At 32.6% G+C, this 23,453-nt stretch overlaps 1 protein-coding gene across 1 annotated transcript; it reads right to left on the bottom strand.

The window, feature by feature from the left end:
* Positions 1–18,116: 18,116 nt before the first annotated feature.
* On the bottom strand, positions 18,117–23,453 carry NYC1 (NAD(P)-binding Rossmann-fold superfamily protein). The gene is made up of 10 exons (XM_028212901.2): positions 22,944–23,453; positions 22,055–22,133; positions 21,574–21,709; positions 21,200–21,274; positions 20,882–21,077; positions 20,345–20,413; positions 19,671–19,810; positions 19,430–19,552; positions 19,042–19,234; positions 18,117–18,640 (listed from the first exon to the last, which is right to left on the bottom strand). The coding sequence occupies exons 1-10, from the start codon at positions 23,304–23,306 to the stop codon at positions 18,455–18,457; spliced, it is 1,560 nt and encodes a 519-aa protein (XP_028068702.2). The 5' UTR covers positions 23,307–23,453; the 3' UTR covers positions 18,117–18,454.

Raw genomic sequence — 23,453 nt, 5'->3', positions numbered from 1 at the left:
TCGCCTACGGCCACGCGCTCACACAGGCCAGTATAATCTTCCACGCATTGGGCATTAGTTGGCCTGGCGCCACTTCCAACCGGTTCAGGACATCTACCACCACTTGCGGAAGCGGCAGCCTCAGTCCTCCCTTCAATGCTTCCTCGTAAAAGGCAAACTCCCCCGGCCGGGCGTCGGATGGCCTCTCCGTTGACGTCGGCAACAGTAGCTCTATTTCAGCAGGAATCTGGTATTTTTCGCGCATACCCTCCAATTTCGCCGTAGTCACCGTTGATTTGTCAGTCTTCGTATGCCAGTGATCTAGTTTCGCCTAGCTAATCGGCTTCGGAACCACTATCATGGTGGAAGAATGAGATCGTACTGCCGGCTCCCCCACCCTCCCCACTTGCCACTCCATCCTATACTGCTCCGCCAACCCCACCGCGTCGTCATCCCAAAGTAGATCAACCTTGACAATTCCAGCTTCTTCTTAGGCCATTTCTGTGGTGTGTCTACGAACAGCTTCGGATGCAGGCGCAAGAAAATTCAGAAAGTGCTGCAGGGGTGTATCGTTGGCGACGAAGGAGTTTACATTTGGAATGTTTTGATTTTTTGCAAAAAGGTAGGTAAAACGAATAACACCAAAAGCCCAAGGTTTCTGTGTATTCCAAGGGTCGCAATTAATTTTTGCCAGTTTGAAAAATTTTCAACTTTCCGCCAAAACTGTCTTTTCAACACCCATTATGACCCATTGTTTCACTTCTGGCCCAACGCCTAACCTCCCCCCACCACGAGATGTTGCCATGTGTACGGCCACGATTCACTGCCCCCTTCCCCTACCTTGTCCTTTCCACTTCAAGTCATCACGTGACCCGCCGCCTCTCGAGCCCCGAACCCCGCCACCTCACCCTTCGCGGTCGGTCCTCCTCATGGTCGGTCCCCCTACTCCGTTACCCTTCGCGGTCGACCCACCTCATGGTCGGTCCCTTCACTCGACTACCCTTCGCGGTCAGCCCTCCTCATGGTCGGTCCCTCCACTCCTTTACCCTTCACGGTCGGTCCTCCTTATGGTCGGTCCCTCCACTCGACTACCCTTCGAGGTCTTTCCTTCTCATGGTCAGTCCCCCCACTTGGTTACCCTTCGCGGTCGGCCCTCTTCATGGCGAGTCCCTCCACTCGGTCACTTCTGATCGTCGTTCCTTTCACTCGACCTTCAACCCCCATCTTCCTCATTATTCCCTTCGTTGGGCTAAAGCTGCACTTGGGAATGGGGGACTACTGACGTGAGTAGGCCCATAAAAACCATAACTTACTATGAACAACCCAAGCCTACCACTTAGGGCCCAATACATAACCCAACTGATAAGGCCCAGCACAGCTGGAAGTTAACATGACATGAAGGACCAATGATATTCAGACACGTGGCAAGTAAAGGGAAAGCCACCTCAGCAGACAAAGATCTGCAAAGTTATTGCCACTGCACATCACCATTAATGCAGCCCCTCACAGCATTTATTACGACAACACCTCTCCGTCGGGACAGCACGCTCTCACCCTGAACAAGGTAAGCTACAGCATAGACTTTTGGCCAATGTGACAGGTTGGACGGGACTACGAAATGATTACCAAAGGATATAAGCAGACATTGAAGACAAGAAGAAGGTTAAGTTTTTTTGTCTTTGATCCATATCTCTACATTCCACTTCTCTCTCTAACTTGCTCGTCGGAAGGTTCGCTGGGGGACTCCCCGTTCCCCGTTGAACTCCTGTGCAGGTTCTCAGGTGGGCTTGGCCATTCAGATATCGGTTGGAGAAACGTGGACCAGTCCGACCCATTCCCTCTGGAACCCGTTGTATCGTAATTGTATCATCAATAATAATAATGGATTATTTATAAAATTTGCTCTTTATTTATTTTGTGTGTAGTAAGGAATTAGCATAGTTAAGCTATTTAACATTCAGATGAGAAATTCTCATATTATAAATAAGAATGTGAATCTTTCAGTAATGCACATTTTTTGATTTTTTATACTCACAATAGCTCTCTTTTTTCTTAAGGCTTTGTTTGGCTAATGATTTTTGGTTAAAAAAGCATAAAAAGACAAAATTAGTTATATAAACTAATAAAATAAAATGTCATATCCAAATCATAATCATTACATTTTTTTTCTCACAAAAGTCAAAAAAGCTAAACTAAACGAGGTTAAAAAAGTCTCAACACAAAAAAAGTTAACTAAAAAAGCCAATACCAAACGAGGGCTAAGTCTTCTCCCATACTATTATAAGTGTACTTCCTTCTCCGGCAGCAGTGGTGGTGGAGTTAAGCAGCAGTGACAGGGACGACGTCGACAGGGACAACGAGCTTTCAATTAAATCTTTCTTTCTAGACCATATCTTTAAGCGGATCGGTGGTTTTTCATGAATCGTAACTATTTTTTTGATGAATTTGTTTTTTGTTTTTTGTTTGGTTGGGATGTTCCTTTGGGATCTTATTTATGTATTGTTGCTTTATTAATATAATATTTCTCATGTTCTTAAAAAAAAAAATAGTTATCACAGATTCGAGATCCTTTTCTCTTAGAATGATATATAAGGCCTATTTGGTATAGATTTCAAGAATTTATTTTAATTTAGGAATTTGTGTCAGATTTTTTAGTTTAATTTCTACTTATAATTTATTAGGTAGAAATAGTTTAAATAAATTTAAAAAAAAACTAATTATTTATAAGCTAGGAAAATGGTATTTTTAACTTTTATTTTTTGATTATCAAATTTCAACTTAAAAAAATTCTACCAAACAGGCCATAGTTTTTGTGTGATATTTCACTATATATGGTCTTTTGTTACCCCACTATTATAACTCATAAATTTAAAAGTATTACGTCCAAATTGTCTTTATAGATTTTTTGTAATACTTTTAAGTGTTACATATACTAATTGATATAGTAATTAGTGTACCAATATATATTATGACATTATTATTTTAAAATTATGATTTCACCTATTATATAAATTACAAAGATTTAAAACTTTTGAAATTATATTATATCATCTGTTAGTACATTAATTGATATATTAATTCGCGCCCGTTATTATTTTTTTTATGTAATGTATATAAATGATTAAGTATAGAATTAATAATCAAAAAAATAATAATAATAATAATTAAAAAATTGCAAGGGTGGGACCAGTTTGGTGAGGAAGAATTGGCAGTAGAACGCAGCCGGGGATTGGCATTCTATTATGCCTCCGTTTGGGAAGTTTTGGTTTTTTGATTTTTTTGGCTATTTTAGCCTGGCTTAAAAAGTTTGGTTTGGGAAGAGCTTTTTGGCTTTTTGACTTTTTTGATTTTTTTTGTGAGAGAAGAATGTAATGATTATGGGTTGGATGTGATATTTTGTTTTTTGTGACTAAAATAACATATTTTGTCTTTTGTGACTAAAATAGCTAAAAAAGCCCCGTTTAGCTCTTGCCAAACGGAGCCTATGTCCGTTTGATGAGAGCTAGTTGACATTCAAGAAAAAATATTAAACACGTAACGGTGGGGTGCAAATCAAAATTATTATTATTATGAATTAGTGATAACATTGCGTGATATTATTATTATATTCGATATTTATTTGACATTTAAGAATCATTTAGTAATGGACTAAATTAATTAAAAAGTTAATAGATTATTAAAAAAAATTAAAAATCGTATAAAAATATCAAAGATTACTTCTCATTCTCTGTATTTTTTAAAATATTTTTTCATAAAAAGTTAAAAAGTCATTCTCAAATATTTTAACTTTTTTCGCCTCATTTTAGCCAAACAACTACTGAAAAGAGCCACTTTTCAAACCAACTCTTAGTTTTTGAGTTATTTTAAATTGAACCAATATGATGTGTGATTGTTTTTTAATTTGAATGTGATTTATTTATACAATGTGACTTAATACTTTAATATTGGTGTTTTGCTCAACATGTAAGGGGTGTGCTAATTAGTGATAAGTGTGAAAGCATGCTCTCAAACCAACGAATAATTTGTTCAATTCATATCTGTTTGGTATTGTTTTCAATTTTTATTTTTATTGTTCTTATTTTCAAAACAAGAACAATAAAATTTGAAAATCATTCATCATATTCATTAATAAAAACCTTTTAATGTTTCATACAAGTGAGATGTTTTCCAATAAGTGTTCCAACAACAGTATGCAAACTAAGTTTTTTTTTTTTTTTTTTTTGTGTGGAAGTAAGAGCATCAAACCAAGATCAATTGATAGAATTATATCCGACTATGGAGATCAAAGTGTTGTGGGTCGCTAATACACAGAGGTTTGATTGTTGGGGGGGGGGGGGGGGGGTCGCTAATACACAAAGGTTTGATTGTTGGGGGGGGGGGGATACAATCCAAATAGTGTTCTTTATTCGTCGTTTGATTTTTTTTTAGTCCGTCGGACATGGAGTCCGGCCGGACACCATGTCCCCTATATGGGGGACTATTGTGTCCTGGGGGGGTGAGACAGAATGTGGGAGACTATCTACTGTTGGGATTAAATGCAAAAATGACCATTTTGACCCTCTATTATTTAATTATGTATTATATTTAATAAAATTCAATAAAATTTAAATGTCTCAATTTAAAAATAAAATAATTTTATTTAACTTTTTATTGATGTTTTATTTATTTAATTTTTTAAAATAATTTTTTATTGATGTTTTATTTTAAAATTTTGTTTATAATTTATTTAATTTCATTATTTAAATTTTAATTAAAAAAATAATATAAATTTTTTATATAGGTTATACAGTATTTTATTAAATCAAATTTAGTGGTTATTTATTTATTTAATTGTGTAAATAAACAAGCACAGTAAAGTTTTGCATGTAAAAAAAATAATGATTTGTTATACAGTAATAATTTAAAACAAATTTTATTGATATTTTATTTATTTATTTATTTAATTTAAAAAAAACAAATTTATTTAATTAAAAATAATTAAAATATTAAAGATATGTTTAATATTGCTATTACTTAGTAAACAATTGAAAATGGTAAAAAAGTCTTTTATTCATTTATCCTATCCAGTCCGTCCAACCAAACGTTAGATTCACTAAAAATAGTCTTTTCCGGACATTTAATCCCATGAAAAAACAAACACAGGATACATATCTAATCCGACCAAATAGTCCGGGGGATTCACAGTCCCAAGACTCAAGTCTGATGAATTCTAATCCCCCTTTATCCAGTTCGTCCAATCAAACACACCCTTAAGGGGGGGATTATTTACTGTGCGGATTGTAATCCGCACAGTAAATCCAATCCGATGTTTGTTTTTTTTTTAGTCTGCCGGACATGGAGTCCGGCCGGACTCCTTATCCCCCATATGGGGGGATTATATTATCCTGGGGGGCTGGGATAATTTTGGGGGGATTATTTACTGTTGGGATTAGGTGGTGAAATGACCATTTTGACCGTCTACTATTTAATTATGTATTATATTTAATAAAATTCAATAAAATTTAAATGTCTCAATTTAAAAAATAATAATTTTATTTAACTTTTTATTGATGTTTTATTTATTTATTTTTAAATAATTTTTTATAGATATTTTATTGATGTTTTATTTTAAAATTTTGTTTATATTTTATTTAATTTCATTATTTAAATGTTAATAGATGTTTTATTTAATTTCATTGTTTAATTCTTATTATTTTTAAAAACAAATTTATTTAAAATTTTAATTAAAAAAATAATATAAATTTTTATTGATATTTTATTTATTTATTTATTTATTTAAAAAAATAAATTTATTTAATTGTGTAAAAAATAAAATAAAATAAATTTTTATTTAATCTAGCTAAAAATAATTAAAATATTAAAGATATGTTTAATATTGCTATTACTTAGTAAACAATTGAAAAATAGTAAAATAGTCTTTTGTTCATTTATCCTATCCAATCCGTCCAACCAAACGTTGAATTCACTAAAAATAGTCCTTTCCAGATATCTAATCCCATAAAAAAATAAACACAGGATACATACCCAATCCAACTAAATAGTCCGGGAGATTCACAGTCCCAAGACTCAAATTCGATAAATTCTAATCTCCCTTTATCCAGTCTGTCCAATTAAACACCCCTAAATCACTTTCATAAGATGAGTTTTCAAGACAACTAGGCTGACTGATGACGACTATTAACACTCTCAGAATGCCTTTTGGAGCCCCCCAAATTAAAGCCATTGTTTATTTATTTCGTCATGGCATCATTGGCATGGCATGTCCTACCTTACCTACTGTTGTCTAAAATGCACATGCTGTAGGGGATTTGATCCTCTTCCATTCCCATACACACGAAATTTTTTTTTTTTTAAAAAAAATCCAATTACAAATTATAAATTCAATGGCCACAAACTGAATGTTTAATTAAATTTTAAATTGGGTTTTTAAATGAAAATATATTTAGCAACTACACTTTTATTTATACATGTGATAACTCAATCTGTACTATACTTAATTATGTATGTGATTATGTGTTTAATACGAATTTGCAAGTTTAAATATGAGAAATATGTGAATTTGAAAAAATATCTGTTGAAAGAAAGAATATCTGTTGCAATTGAAACTTTGAACTAAAATTGAAGGCCTTAGAGGCGCGATAAACAAAAACGGCTTCATATCTGTGATTAGCATGATTTATAGAGCTCACAGTGAAATTTTGAAAAATTACAATTCGTTTTGAAAAATTTTGAAAAATTACTCAGAAACTTTGATTCTAACTCATCTTTATCAAGAAATCATAAAGAAATTAGGAATTTAAGGTAGGGTTTGAATTGTGTAGTGACTAGGGTTAAAGGCATGAAATTGGATCTTAATATCTACACCATTATTTGTTTTGAGTTTATTTTTTTGATTGATCCATGAAAAAACCCTAGATGGTTCACATAAATAAGATTTGTGAGAAAATCATTCACAAATATATATGTATTTTGAACTTGTGTATGTAAACCAAGAAATTGTGAAAATATGAGACTATGGAATTGTTGTTGATGCAGGATTGATATGTTTAATGTGAAATTACACTTGTGTCATGCTTAGATATCACGTTTTGGAGTTGTTTTTGCATGGATTTGGGCTTGGGAATAAGAGGAAAACGTTTGCATCATGGAGCCATTTTCGAATTGCCTGAGTGAGCCCAGATCGCTCGTGCGGCCTCGCGCTCTGCACGAGCGCCCAAGATTTAAACCTAAAACCACTCCTTTCTGTGAGCTCGAGCAGTGGCCATTTTCGCACGTGCGGAGCCAGACCGCTCAAGCAGCTGGATTGGCCGCATGTGCGGCCCAATAGGGAAGAATTTATGTTGTTTTGTCTTGCTACCCCCGGCTTCCGAAATGCACTCCCAACCATATTTAGACCTTTTTGGGAGTGAAATGATGCTTAGAAACTCACTAAGAATGTTATGATTTATGAAAGAAAATAGTACAATTGAAGCAAATTATTTAACGAATGTGTATGTATGAATGTTTGTGTAGGTCGTGTGGCCGAGGAAACACCGCGAAATCAAACACACTGTGAGTAGTAATATTGTACACTTATACTCTTTATTGTGTACTTCGAACCTTGAGGGGTGATTGGTGCTAACATTATGAATTTATTGGAAATGACGAAACTTTATTGATATTACATAACATGTGTTAAATGATTGGACCCAAGGCCACCTGTTAAATGATTGGGTCCAAGGTTGCTTGTTATATGATTGGGCCTACTTGGTTTATATAATTATGAATATTGTGGAAATCTTATGATTATCTACTTATTTTGCTTTACTACATTATTATTCATTGAGTTTCACTCACCCAATTTTATGTATGCATATGTAGATAACCAGCAGCATAGAGCACACCCCTAGAATCAGCTTAAGGAGCCTTTTTGTATCCCAATCGAGTTATGCCTCCGAGACAAAGTTTTGTCCTAACTCACACTACACCTTGATCGTATTATGTTTTTGTTATTATTGTCTTGTGTTGTAAACGTATACAAAATTTCTTTTGGCGCTTATATTCTTTTGTTGGGCATGTATATGCATTAATGTGCTATGTGTTAACTCTCAAATGTTGTTTATGATTGGCACAGCTCAATTAACCTTTCTTTATTTTATGCTTTCATTTATGACCCTATTAGTATAAATATTTTGTATGTTCGTTTGAGGCCTTCGATAATTTACGGATTACGGGCTAGTTATGACCCAAACTTTTAAGGACAAGTTCGGGTCATAACAATACATACATAATTGGTAACCACAAGTTTTAGTTCTATGATTTGGATTTGTTGAGTTTGAATCTTTTGTCCAAATCCCCTTCTTTCATTTTCTGTCAAGTTTTTTTTTTTTTTGTGATATGATTAATTTTTTTTATTTGAATGTGAGTTAATAGGTGATTTGTGATGGAAGAACACGTCAAATTTAGACATAAAATATTGTCAAATTTGTTTTAAGTAAGTTTATTATGCCATGCTTGTATTTCGTACTCAGTTTAATGTGATTATTATAGTAATATTGAGTAAAGAAATTACTAGTGGGATAATATTATGTTGAATAGGTAAAATAACTTGTATTTGTCTGTATACTAATATAGTGGTAATTAATTAGTTGGTATTAAATTTATAAATTTACGTTAAAGTTCAAAATATATATACAAAGTAATTTTGTTATTTTTATACAAGGGGGGTAAAATCATATTTTCATCCCCAATTCTCCTTCAAGGGGATTCGTAAGTCCTGTGAGACTGATAATTTCGAAAAACGAACATGATTTTAAGTAGAGGCACTAAATTGTTAATCCAATTTACCACGCCTATAGAGTGAAATAAACATGGTTTTAAATTCAAACTCTTTTAAAAATTGATTTTTTTGGTTAAAATTTATAAAAAAATAAAATATATTAAAATAGTCAATAAGATAAAATATCATGTTAAATTTATAATCATTTTACTTTTTCTCTCACAAATATCACATTCAACTATAAAAAAAATCTAATTCTCCTTTCAAACATAAATATTTTAGAACTCGTTTGGCATTGACTTTTGTAGTCACTTTTTTATATTGAGATTTTTTTAGTCTTGTTTGGTTTGATTTTTTTAACTGTTGTAAGAGAAATAGTGTAATAATTATAATTTAAATGTGACATTTTATTTTATTAACTTATATAATTTATTTTGTCTTTTTATATTTTTTTCAATCTCAAAATCTTAGATAATTAAAAATTAAAATAACTTACGAAAATAATTAACTTTTCAAACGAGGCGTAAATATCACTCATTTCAATGTATGCATATTACATATAAGCATCTATATTTTTGTATAATAATATGATATGTACAATTTACATAAAATTTATTTACATAAAATTTTGGATTTAAAATATTTGGGCCTACAATTGTTTACTTTTTTGTTAAACATTTTGGTGACAAGCGACGGCAACATTTAAGATCACATGGGGCGGGGGGCGGGTTGTTATTATTATATAGAAAAATGTTTGGGAGCACTAATTAGTGCTCCCACTAATTAAGTGGTAGTGGGTCTCGTTATTAATGATGTGATGTTTTGGTCTTGGAGTTGTATTTTTTTTTTTTTTTACTTTTTTAATACATTAGTGCTATTAGTGGTGGTGTTTTTAGTAGAATGAATCATTGTTGTATTATATAATTGTTCTCCTGATTAGTGGCATGAGGTTCGATTCTCACTAACAACAAATATAAATTGGGAGACTTACGAATAAGTCTAGCAAAGCGAATTTATTATTCAATAAATTTTATGGTAATTAATAATACTTTTATCATACACTATTAAAAAATGTTATTAATTTTTAATTTTCAACGACAGTTTGAAAATTTTGTCACAAAAAAAATCACTAATTATAATTTTTAGTGACAGTTTAAAAAATTCGTCACAAAAAAATAACTAATTTTCAACTTTAAAAAATTTCACAGAAAAATGTCACTAATTATAAGTTTTAATGACAATTTATAAAATTCGTGACAAAAAAAGTCACTAATTGTCAATATTTAGTGATATATGTAAAAATTAGTCACAAAAAATTATTTTTAGCGATAATTATATTAGGATTTATTTTTAATAAGACTTGATGAGAATTAAATCTAACTATTAAGACCTATTGGTAGTTTATCCAATAATACTAATTAATAATTAAATTTGATAATAATTATTTTCTTTTTTATTCTCTGCTTTTTGAGAAGGTTTTTTTTTTTTTTTTTTTTTTTTTTTTTTTTTTTTTTTAAGACAGGAGAAACCAGTCAACAAACTAAAGTTTTTGCAGGGGATATGAGTTGACTTTTTTATTATTTTAATAAAAAATAATTTGAAAAACATTTGGCCCGAATTGTCTCGAATACTCAAAACGATGTCGCTTTGGATATTTTTTTTTAATTTTTTCAATTTTTTTTTTCTTTTCTTTTTACAAAGGGGGAATAGATCTGAAAATTGACAGATCAATTTTTTCTCTGAAATCGACAAAAGAAAGAGAGAAGAGGCGAGAGAGAAGGAGAAAAGATGGAGAGAAGGAGGAGGAAGAGAAGGAGGAGAAAAAAAAAAGACGGAGAGTAGGATGAGAAGAAGAAAAACAGAGAGAGGAAATAGATCTATATACACACAGAGGAGACTCTTTTTCTCTTTTTCTCTCGTGTGTATGTCCTTGTATTAGGAGGAAGTGTATGGAATGGACACTTATGGTCAAATACCACAGTGATAGAGGTGAGGGGGATTAATGAGCTACTTATTAATGAAGTTCAGGTAAGGTAGGTGGTGAAGCATTCAATGGCCATCAATGCCGGCTCTTTCTCTCTCTATAATGACGTTTAGGTAAGCTGGGTGGTGAAGCATTCAATGGCCATCAATACCGGCTCTTTCTCTCTCTCTCTCTATTATTATTATGGCTCTCTCATCTCATCTCATCTCATCTCTCTGCCCTACACACAGTTTTGATTTGAATATTTTTTATTCAAAAATGCTAGAGGTCCTAAAAATTCTATCAAAAGTTTTACCAAATGTCTCACATGGGTGTGGGATCCACATGATAAAATTTTTGGTAGAATATTTGGGATCTCTAGTATTACTCTTTTTGATTTTGATTTGAATCTCTTTCGAACTAGTTAGTGGGGTCGTATTTTAATTTGGGGTTAAAAAAATTTTGTTTGGAATAGATTTTTTAATTTTTTTTAAAAAAAATTATGATTTACATGTGACATTTTATTTTATTTTATTTTATTAAAATAGTTAATTTTATCTTATATGACTAAAATAAATTAATTCAAACTGACATGCCAAACGGAACCTAAAAAAAACCATCCGGCATCTCTGAAAGACCAAGAGATTGTATAGAAGCTGGAACATTCTCCATCCAAACTCTCATCCTATCAAACCGAATTGCCATTCAAGCTAAGCAATGTGTCACACGATTCCCCTCCCGCCGAACATGTGAAACAGCAAACAAATTTCTGACACAAAATGTCCATATGGGCACGACTCTGAATTACCACCCTCAATTACTCTTAATAATAGTTAGGCTATCCCCTTTCATATGAATAAAATTAAGTAGGCCTTTGGCATACATTAAAAAAGTATATATTTTTTTGTTGTATATATATATATATTTATTTGGGTCAGGTCAATTAATGTCTATCAACATTTTCTCTCTGCTGTTCTATTTACTTTTTTTACTTTTCAATATATATATTTTTTTAAAAAAAAATAAAAAAATATACTTATTTAAAACATTCTAAATCATCCCTAAGTCTCAATTCTTGCGCAAACACCACACCATGCAACACCGCAGCAGCCTCCAAACAGTCCACATCCAACATCAGTGGAATGCGCTCACGAAACGAAGCAATAACGAGCCCCAGATCATTCCGCACAACCACCCCAAGTCCAGAAAACCTTCATGTTAAAAAATTGCACCATCACAGTTTACCTTTTATTTTTGTGTGAAATAGTTTTAAGAAATTTGAAAACAATTTTATAATATGCATTAAGAGGTTGAATCTTTTTGAAAAATAATTTTCAAAAACAATTCGTGAAACAAAGTTTATATATTTTTAAAATTCAACCAAAGATAAAAAGAAAATAAAAACCAACCAAATAGATCTAAACTTTTGATTGAAATAAATAGTTGGATATTGTATGTATGCATGGTAAAACCATCTTAAAAAATCTCCAATAGATATTTTATCCATTTCTAGCTAAAATAGGGAGTCATTAATAATAATATAAAAATAAAAAACCTCCAATGACCTCCTTAAATTTTGAAAAAATTGTAATAAATCTCTATATATGGAAAGTCACTATTCATTTTCTAAAATATAAAATCAAATTTTCCTCCTCTTTCCTCTATCTCCTCTCTCATTTCTATTTGACTGTTAAAACGAACGATGCTAATCGAGTTCGACTCATTAAAAATTCATTTGAGATCGATTCATTATATAAATAAATCAAACTTAAATATAATTTTAAACTCGTTAAATTTCTAAACTGAATTAAAAAACCTACTACTCAACTTGATAAGTTTATATGCATTATAAATAATTAAACTACTCAAACTCAACTCGTGTTTGATTTGTTAAAAACTTATTATGTAAATAAGTAATGCATGAACATAATTTAAACTTGTTAAGTCATCAAACCAAATTTAAATAACCTACTATTCAATTTGACTTAGCTCATTTTTAGCCATATATGCTTGTATCATTGTCACATCAACATTTATGAAAAATCTAGAAATCCCCTAGATGTTGATTTGTGATTATGTATCAATTTTAAGTAGAATATAACAATCCCAATCAAACAATCAAACAATCAAGACAAAGAGACACAGCGATTTAACGTGGAAAAAACCACAATTGGACACCTCCAACTGTGATCAAAAAACCACGGGCAACAGCCACAAGAACAATCCACTAAGAAGAATTAAAGGAATTACACAGGTATACTCTCAATTACCTAGCGAATCCACAACGCCTAATTGAACCAACCTCTATGTGCCTCTTCCAACCCCATCTTCACCACGGAATTGTCTTTCTGATGAGCCACTCCGGATTCCACCAAAGCTTCAGGCTCGAATTCTTCAGAATCCACAACTGAAGAATAACTCTCTCTTTTGTGTATAACAAACAAACCTTTGATGTACTCTCTTTAGATCATGAGTTGAATACTCAATAAAAACATCAAAGAAAACTCCCAAAGTATCCCCAGATATAAACCCTAGAAACCAAAAAGAAGATCTGGAGAAGTTATCCTAAAATCTGACCCAACACGCGAATTTATAGAATCTGTCCCGCGATCTCCGCTCGAGCTCAACACAGCCCGCTCGAACGGACTGACCAAAAACTGCGTGCGAACAAACTGAGATGCGCTCGAGCGTAGGAGCATCCGCTCGAGCGTAAAATCACACCTTCTAGTATTTTTACGGGCGACTGCAGAGATGCTGAGAGCTTCCAATCCCCGCTCGAGCGTCACTTTCCCCGCTCGAGCGGGAAGGCCAAAAATGGAAAAACTGGAAAAATATAACATGATCGGATAGGCAACTTTGAATGCATTTTTGCATTTTGCTTCGGGGGCGCTGCCCCTCAACCCCGCCGTGGCGCTGCCCCGGACCCGCCAAGGGGCGCTGCCCCCTGGACCCCCGCGAGCTGACCGGGCAGCTCGATCCCCGTCATAATCAGCGAAGTGGCAATCTTGAAAGCTTTATCATCACAAACTTCTCTGAAATGCTTGATTCGGGTTGGATTCACATCTAACAACTCATAGCCTCACTGAAATAAAAATGCGAATAAAATTACAACTCAAAGGAGTTTTGTCAAACGGGTTTGCCAAGAAATAAAACCTAACAATTTACAAAATTAAGTTAAATTGAAAATAATTAGAAAAAATATGGAGTATTTTTATAAAAGGTAGTTAAAAAGTAATTCCCTAAAAATAGGTAAACAACTCTTTTATTTTATTTTTTAATAATTTGAATTAGAAAAAAAAAGAAGTATTATTAGAGATACTCTTAGTAGTTGACATAATACGAAGAAATTGTTGGGAAATTCCGGGAGTACATAAATGCACAACAATACCGAACTAATTTGTCATTTACAAATATATAAATTCATATGTGGAACATCAGCATCTTGATATATATTATTTAAAAATCGTACCTTTTTTTATTTTATTTTTTTCTTGTTTCAAACACAATATGTGAAGTCTTAATATTATGGATGTGAACTTGTAAGTTACTTCGAAAAAATTAAGCGTATTGTGTTGACAAATGATGAATTTATATTGAGACATCCAATATGTGAATTGAGAGATTCATAAAAATGGAATTGACTTTAGTTATACCAGAATAGCTGTAAAACGAGTAATTTATAAAAATTGGAATTGGCTTTAGTTATTTTAAGTAGGGGCGAGCAGCAGATATATCGATCCGTTAATACCGACTGAACCAAACCGATTTGCCGTATTTTGGACGTATACGTGATGACGAGTGGACGGTTGCGAATTGATTTTCTCCAATCCGCCAATCTGGTAGACGGATGGCGAATTTGAGATTCCTTTGGCCGCAACCGAATCGCCAAACCGTGAACACCCCTAGTAATTTATAAGACTTTGTGTTTTCAGTTTGTTTAAATATTCTGTTTGTAATATAGATGTATTATTTATCTATATTTTTTTGTTTTTAAATCTATCTCTAAAAATAATAAATAGAAAATATGATATATATGCTGATTGGTTTTTGTTTTCAAAAATAGATATAGATGTAACAATACAAAGACATACAATCTCTACTACTACTCTGTTCATAGTTTTGGTGGTTTGAATTGTTTTTATATTTTAAGAATCACAGATTGTAATACTTTATGTAGATAAGGCATACTATGATTGTAGTATGTGGATGAGTCATGTAGTGATTGTAATATTTTTTTAAGTCATTAACTGTAATACTTTTTTTCTTCTTTTTTTTTTTTTGGAGAAAGTACACAAGTTGAATTATGTTAAAAATTTATAAAATTTTAAACCGCAAAACCGATTCGCATCTATCCGCCAAACCGCCAATCCGCTCAATCCACATCCGCCGGATTGGCGGACGGATACGGATTGATTTTCTCTAATCTGTCAATATGATAGACGGATGACGGATTGAAGGTTCCGTAACCGCAACCGACCTGCGTCCACCTTTAATCCCAGGAGAATAGCTGTGAAATAGGATAAAATAGTAAAATTAAGATACCTGATAACCATAGGTCCAAATCAACTCATTTGGGATTTAAGTTTTGAGCAAAAATAGTTAATAAATATAAAAATAATAATAATAAATTATAATATTATATTTAAATTATAATTATTTTTTTTTTCATAACCATCAAATCAATTACAAAAAATTAAAAATCATTTCAAACATTATTTTTTTTGACTAACAAAAAAGTCTGTCTAAAAAAGTCCATTCCAAACCACGATTGAAACCGCGTGAAATTATCCAGTAAGAGATTTGATTGTCTCCAGTCCGTAATTGGACTAGACTGTCTAGTCCAGCCCAATCGATCCACTTTTGTAATCCGTTTTGATAATATGAATCGTTTATATTTTAGGATTTATCAAGTATATCATCTTGTGAAAAATCAAATCAATCGTATAACGAAAACTAAGTGCTCGGATCAATTTATACGAACCATTTATTTTCTTATCATCTTTTTTTTATATATATGCAAAATAGATCCAAACAGGTGATTACTTTTATCCGATCGACTTGATTTTATAAAAAATATATATATTTAACGAATCCAAAAATATAAACTATTCAAATTATCGAAAGTGGATCCAAAAATCAACCCACATGACCTAACAACACTTTTCCAACTCAATGGAAGCCGGGAGAGAAGCCATAGCCCTCCAGTTACTCGTGTCACATTGAGGTGATTCGCACCATTAGTGTGAAGCCTACACTTAAACGGAGTCCATATTAATTAATGGTGTGAATAAGTATAATATTATATGAGATATTAGATAATTACTCAATTAGATGATATATTTGTATTGAAAGTGACGATTTTGTAGCGATCAATGCTATTTACAAAAAAGTATAGAATAGTTTACCGGCGTTCGAATGATGCAAGATAATTCATAATACGACACATAATTACAATAATTTATTTTTCATAATAAATTTGCAAATTAAGGGATTATTTGTTGTATATAATTTTAAAATGTGAATTTATTTTATGAATCTTTTAAACAATTGAAATCTTTAATAATAATCACCATGCTTGGTTATCATTTTTCAAAAATACTTTTTAGAAAATTCTCCTTTTTTATTTTCCATGTTTTTTTATTTTTACTGAATTTTTTTAATATTTTGAGCAAATTTTTTAATTTTTAAACATACCTAACGTACATATACCTAAAAAGTCAAAAAAAATTGAAAAAAACCTTTTAAAAATTCACTAAATACAAAAAATACAAAAAAAAATACGAGAATTCAGTACATTTTTTATATTTTTATGTATTTATTACTTTTTAAAAATATTTTTTCACAAATTTTTTACTTTTTAGATACATCTAAGTAAGGTGTATCTAAAAAAGTTAAAAAAAAATGCTTAAAATTTTAAAAATATTTACTAAAAACAAAAAAATACGAAAAATAAAAAATTCAGTTTTCAAAAAACTTAATTCAGAAAACTCAAATATGGGCATTTTGCATGCTAAAAGTAGCGACATATCTGGAAATTTTCTTAGTGAGATAGTAAAGAGAACAAAGTACTACCTAATGTCCATAAGAACATGTGATTGCATATGGTCAGGACAGTCAGTTAATGCATCAGAGAAATTCTAGAAAGGATTAGGCCAGAAAAATTTTAAGAAGAATTGGACCAGGAAAATTCAAAATTTCTCTGGACTCAGCCAATGCATTAGAGAAATGCTGAGAAATTATAGGAAGAATTGGGCCAGAGAAATTCTGAGAATAATTGGACTAGAGAAATTCTGAGAAGATTTTCCAGAAAAATTTAAAATTTCTCTGGATCAATTTTCTCTGGACTGGAATTTCTCTGGATCAAGGTTGAGTGACCTTAGACATTATGAAAATATTGTTGAGGGACCTTAGACATTATAAAAATATTGAATATCCTTTATGCTATAAAATTTTAATATCAAGAACCTTAAAAAAAAAAAACCCTAAAATAAATATTATATCCAAATCGTAATTATTTTACTCTCTTTTTTTTTTTTTTCTCATAACTGAGAAATCAACTAAAAAAAAATCGAACTATTATCCAAAACAAAATTCTTTTAATCAAGTTAAAATAATTAAAAATATTAAAAATCTATTAAAATAGTTAACGCTCCAAACAAGCCCTTAGTGGATTTATAGGGTGAGCCTTGGTATACGTATAAGTTTAATAAATACATTGGTTTCGGGTAAACAAATAAGTGGCTATTTAATAAACAGTAAGCAAAATGTAAAGAATGCAAAGAGTGCAAAACTAAATTTAATAAATACATAAAATATTAAAGTTTATTTTTAAACTGGGTTTTTTTTTTTTTTTTTGTGTGTGTATTTTTCATTATTCAATAATTTTATAAAAAAATTACATTTAAATATGAAACGTATTGAGTGAATATAAAACCAAAAAATAAGTGTTAAATTTTTTAAAACATTCATAAAAGATAAAAATATGATATGAAACTCTACCCTATGAATTAAACTAGATGTATCTAAAAAATAAATTTAAACTAGGTATATGAAAGAAGTAAATAAATTTAACTATAATATTACAAAAAAAATTTACTACAAAACAAAAAAATTCATAAAATTTTGAAAACTCGTAACTAAACAAGTTTTGAATTTAATTTTCTAAAAACTATTTTCAAAACTTATAACCAAACAAATTTTTAATTTTTAAAATTCAAAACGTAAAACTGATTACAAAACTGAACCAAGCGCAGCGAAACTTTCCGCTCCGCATATGTGCAGTGTAAAGACTCCATATATCTGACCATTCCCAAACCCTGCACAGCATACTGCATTGGGCGACATCATGTAAATCTTTGCTAAGGATGAATTTAAAATTCACTTTACATGTTCAAACACAGACAGGAATGAGACAAGTTTTTAAAAAAATGATATCACATTACTGATTACACAGACATTTAATGTTACAACTCAAAGTCATCTCAAAATAGAATATGCTACAAATGATAACAATTGTGCTTGCTATTCTTTACAGAACCCCATAGAAGAGCCTGTTCAAGACTCCTATACAAGGCAACAATGGTTGAAGGAGGCGTTCGAAGATAGATGCAGGGAAAAAAACCATACACCGGTCATATTGAGTCGTAGCTTCTTTGTTGCATTAGTAACTTTAGCTACACAGTCAGCTTCCTTCATGAATATAAGAGGAGAGAAATCGATATGTTTCTGATAAGACCTAGTTGCGAGTGTTGTCTTCAGGTGCCAGGAAATGTGCTCCCCGTGCTAGAAAGAATTATGAAGGCACAAACGACAGAAAGTGAGAACACAGAAACCCAAGTGTTTTCTGCGTACATCTCCATGGCATCCGTGAAAGAGAAACGAGTGCGGCTTTCAGCCCAATTACGGATTCTGTCCGCCTCTGCTGCATATAATGCTCTTCCCTGAAAGGTAAATAGAATTTAGATTTTGCCTGAATGCACATCATTAACTCAGAGAGAAAATTTATAAATAAATAAAAAAGGAATTTAAAGATAGGGGGGAGAGAGAGAGAGAGAAGATGGTGACTAACATCAAATTATAAGAGTAGTGTAGGAGAAATGGGAAATTTAAATAATCAAAAAAAAAAACTAAAGTAATCGGTTCATTTAAAGCAGAAAGAAATAAAAGTGAATTCATTTACTGGTTTGTCATTAGTCCATTATACTAACAGTCCAACATGAGTTCATGTTGAACAGGAAAGTAATTCCTGAAAACATATTCTTCAGCTGAACAATATCATAACTTATTGTTGTCTTTACAGCATGCAGCATAGAACACATTCATAAAAATTAAGAGGATTTACCTTGTCATCAAACCAACGACCTCGTCGCACCCATGCAGTGACCAAAGCCAGTAATATCCTCGGAGGGGTCAAGTAATTGATGGCCTTCCCACTTCCCTTTACAACCCGCATCCGTGGAACTAAAGTTCTAGCTACTGTTTCAGGGAGCTCACATATGATGTTAAACATTTGTTTGTTTTTTATAGTCGACCCACTGCCAGAAACAGTTCTTCATGTTATTTCAGTTCTTATGCAGGAAAACATTTGTTTTGGGGAGCTCACATATGTTGTTAAACTTTTGTTTGTTCACTTGACCAAATCCAGAGACATCAAAGTGAAGTAAAAAAGTTGCATTTTAAATGGATGAGTTCATCAAAACAACTCAAGGAAAGAAATTAACCCAATGTACCTCAAGAGTAAGTCCGTCAGAACCATGCCTGGAGAGGCCGTATGCACTCCCACTTTTGACCTTTTACACTCCTTAAAAAGTGATGATTGAAGTTGCCTTAGACCGCACTTTGTTGACCCATAACTACAGGCCAAAGGATCAGGAATTAGTGAAGTGCACACTTCATGAGTTGTCAAAAACTCAGTTCTTGCATACCAGAGAAGAAAATTTTCCAACTGTAATTGACAATTGCAGAACTTACACAGCTGTCAGAGGGGTGCTAGATCCTCCGGAGCCAGCACCGTCCATGTTGAATATGTGACCGCCCTTGTTCTGGTTTTTCATAACATGCATGGCTTCACGAGTGCAAAGTATAGATCCAACCAAGTTTGTAGAGACAATCTGTCCATTTATACAAGAGAGAAGAGTTACTAGTTTAAAATATAGTAAATGCATACAATTGATAAAGACAAGCAAATCTAGACCTGAGGCTGTGTTTGGATTAAGGATTTGAGAGGGAATTTGTATAGGTAAATGAAAGGAGAAGTGAAAAGTGAAAAGTGAAAAATGAAAAAAAATTAGCCTCTGCTAGGCTAATTTTCTGTGCTATGACAGTGTGCCTATCTGCTCTGTGTTTGTTCATGAGAGAGAGGGTGCACCTCCCATGTGTCGCTCAGTTCATAGTTTGAAGCTTCTGGTAAGAAGCAGTGCTTGAAAAGAACAAAGTACAAACAAACAAATAAAATGTCTTAAAATGATGTCATAATTTAATAACTCAAGACATTATAACCCACTGCTCCTGCAATGGAATTGGTTGCTAATTGCACAACTTAAGAGAATCAACTTGTGACGATGAGCTTTTGAGAAAATTTTATGTTTTCCTCGGACATTATCTAGAACAAAAAATCTCTAATAATCATCTGATCAGGAGCATACCTGTTGAATATCTTCATCACTGAACTGCAACAAGGGTCTAAAGCCTTTGTTTGTCCCAGCATTGTTTATCTGTAAAAGGGTTGAACATTGAAAAATAACCATTATAAAACAGATAGATGATTTGATTAGCACACTATCTGGAACAAGAATCTCTTTTGTTCAAGTACCATTAGCACACTATCTGGAACAAGAATCTCTTTTGTTCAAGTACCTTCAATTTAATATCTTATTCTTGTACAAGAAAAAAATCATCAGAACATCAACTGAGAGTATAGTAGCTATATGGGCCACCTTCATTCACTTGTTGAAAGTTGCAGTTCTATGGTTGCAATATTGATAAAGAATTATTGTCCTCTAATCCAGTCAAGGTTCAACCCTTGCATACTTAAAAAGCAAAGTGAAGATTATTGTAGTGCCCTGTTCATTCAGTTTTATTTTTCTCTTTGGAACTTCCTTTTCCTGACATCATATCTAAGTCTTCAAATGAGCATCCAGCTCTAAATGATAAAAATCAATCAGAAATTCAAGATCACTCACCCAAATGTCAATAGAACCAAGTTCACTGACAGCAAAGTTCGCCAATTTCCGTACATCATCTGGTTTGCAAACATCACATGAAATGCCTACTACTTTTGCACGTGCCAGATTTGTCCCAGATGAGGCACTTGCAGTGACCATACCTTCTTTCAGGTTCTCTTCAAGCTCTCTGATAGTCATATCCACAGACTCAGGACTGCCTTCACAAGATTAAGTACTGATAAGGTATTGTGGAAGGCAGACAGACGAGATGATGACCACAGACACAAAACTAAATAACGATACACGAATAAAAAATTCCATAATTCTGGGCACCACCTGCGAGAAGCAACAACAACTCGATCTCCAGAAAGAAGAAATTCACGAGCAAGAGCTTTCCCCAATCCCCTTGTACTACATAATCCAGTTAACATAAGAAATCAATAATACAGAAACAAAACTTTGTCCATATCACCAATTTTTTAGTCAGCAATCTAAGCAGGTACCAGTTACATCCAAGAGAGAGAATTTTTAAAGATTAGTGCTTTAAAGGAACCAGCCCCAACGGAAAATGAATTACAGGACACCAGGGGCAAGAGTGTATAAGTTTGAGCATAGTTGACGGGGTTGCTCAAAGATGTAACCCAAACGAAAATATACAGAAAGCTAGAATTTTTCAGTGAAGTAAACCGTTGGATTGGAGAGTGGGATACCTTCCAGTTATGACAACATTACGTGGACCGGCTCGGCTGACTTCCTCTAAAACCATGTTGGCTCCTATCATTGTTCCAATAATGACACCTCCAAGCCAGCTATACCATATCAAATCATGCATCTGACTGTCTCCACCTTCACGATAATTACAGAAAAAAATTAACTTTACGCCCACTATTGTTTATAAAAGCAACTATGCTCCATAAAAGAGATTTGTTTCAAGTTACTTGTCCAATGGATAGGAGGAAGGCCAAAAAGAATGTGAGGCAATTGTAAGTATCTGATTGCCTAGGAATTAATGGAGAATGAGGTTATGGATAGCCTTTATTGGATATGAAGTATTTACATGGCTGGCACAAATATTAGGCATCAATGCATTTTGTGACGAGTTGAAATGAATAAATGCATTGATTTGAAATGAATTTCTACACATGGAAGCAACTATGAGAGGCACAAATACACAATAGCATGTTCACTGACCTGACAACTGAAATCCAACTAAGAGTATTACTCCGGTACTCATTATTGTCACAATGTATCTTCCAATTTGCATGGCAATCTATCATTTATTAGAGAGGAAAAGAAAAATTAAATTAGAAATCACTTACACATCAAAAGCAACAATCATTAGAGTTGCATATGAAGTGAGTGTGCTGCTACTGTACAAATTCAATTAACACAAGCAGCTTTTTAAGAACAATTATGCTTTGAATGTGCAAGTTAGCTTATTTGGTGAAGTTTCTCCATGATGGGGTTACGTGCTAAGTGTTGATAATATAAATAAAAAATTGTCATTTTGTCTAAGAATTAAGTTAAATCAAACTTATTAGCTAAAAATAAGCCTACAAAAAAATTAATTTTAAAAATTTTAGTTTTTTGTCACATTCCTAACTTTTTGACTTTTCTAATAGTTTTTTTTTTTTTTTTGGAGAAATTGCAAATCAGTGGAAAGACTGATAAACTTTTCATGATTTTGCAAATTTTTTTTTTTTTTTTGAGATCTTTTCACTGATTTCCAATTTCCCTTAGTTTTTTTTGGGTAGATAAAGAAACTTTTTGGTGCACACACTTGATAATTAAAATATTACCATGTTAACGTATCAAACTCAAGACCAATTGACTCTTGACTACGAGTGAGAGCTCTCGAGTACATTAATCAAGCTTAATTGACTTAGAAAATTCATCAAAAAGAAAGGATTGGAAACAAGTTAAATATTTTCACTGTTCAGGGTTTCGCGAGAAAAAAGAGAGAAAAAAAACTCCCACCCAGCTGAGCTTCAGTTGACTATAAAATGAGTTGAATTTTAAATTAATAGTCTGATTTCCTCAACTTTCTCAGCAACCAAACGGAAAGTAAAATAAAACTTACTGAGAATAACATCTCCTCCAATTTCTCCAACGAATCCTGAAACTTATCTTCCGATGGAAAACGCAAAAAAGCACCCAAAGCATCATAAAGCCCCTTGCTACTCCTCAATTGATTATTTTCCCTCACTTTCCCGCACTTTCCCTCACTTTCCTCAACTTTCTCGGCTACCTCCCCTCTCTCCTCCTCAGACCTAAAGGACCTCATACGCAGTGTTCTACTCCTTCCTTTGGTTTGCGCTATAAACGAAGTCGTTTCGAACAAGACTAAATTCCGGCGAAAATCGAGGCGGACCGGGGGTGGTTGGCCGGTGGTTCGGTGGCAGTGAAGTGGCGGCGATACGTGAATTTTCGAGATTGAGGCCATGTTGTACGGTGATACGAGGCTGAGATTGAGATTTTTTCATGTAAAGTAGTAGCGATTTTTCCCATTTTTTTGGGTCTGGGATTTGTGGAAATTTATATTTGAGGTTAAAAGATATTTTTGGAGAAGAGGGGGAGAGAGTAGTGTGAT

The sequence above is a fragment of the Camellia sinensis genome, chromosome 5 (genome assembly GCF_055761805.1).
Source record: "Camellia sinensis isolate YWXY chromosome 5, ASM5576180v1, whole genome shotgun sequence".
Taxonomy (NCBI): Eukaryota; Viridiplantae; Streptophyta; class Magnoliopsida; order Ericales; family Theaceae; genus Camellia; species Camellia sinensis.
The sequence above is the reverse complement of the archived record's forward strand: the minus strand, read 5'-3'. Positions and strand labels throughout refer to the sequence as shown.

Coding starts and splice junctions, on each gene's coding strand:
- NYC1 (XM_028212901.2), bottom strand. CDS start 23,306: ATGGCCTCAATCTCGAAAATTCACGTATCGCCGCCACTTCACTGCCAC. Junction 21,710..22,054: donor AGTTGGATTTCAGTTGTCAG/GTCAGTGAACAT, acceptor ATTATCGTGAAG/GTGGAGACAGTCAGATGCAT. Junction 21,275..21,573: donor AATGTTGTCATAACTGGAAG/GTATCCCACTCT, acceptor TGGATTATGTAG/TACAAGGGGATTGGGGAAAG.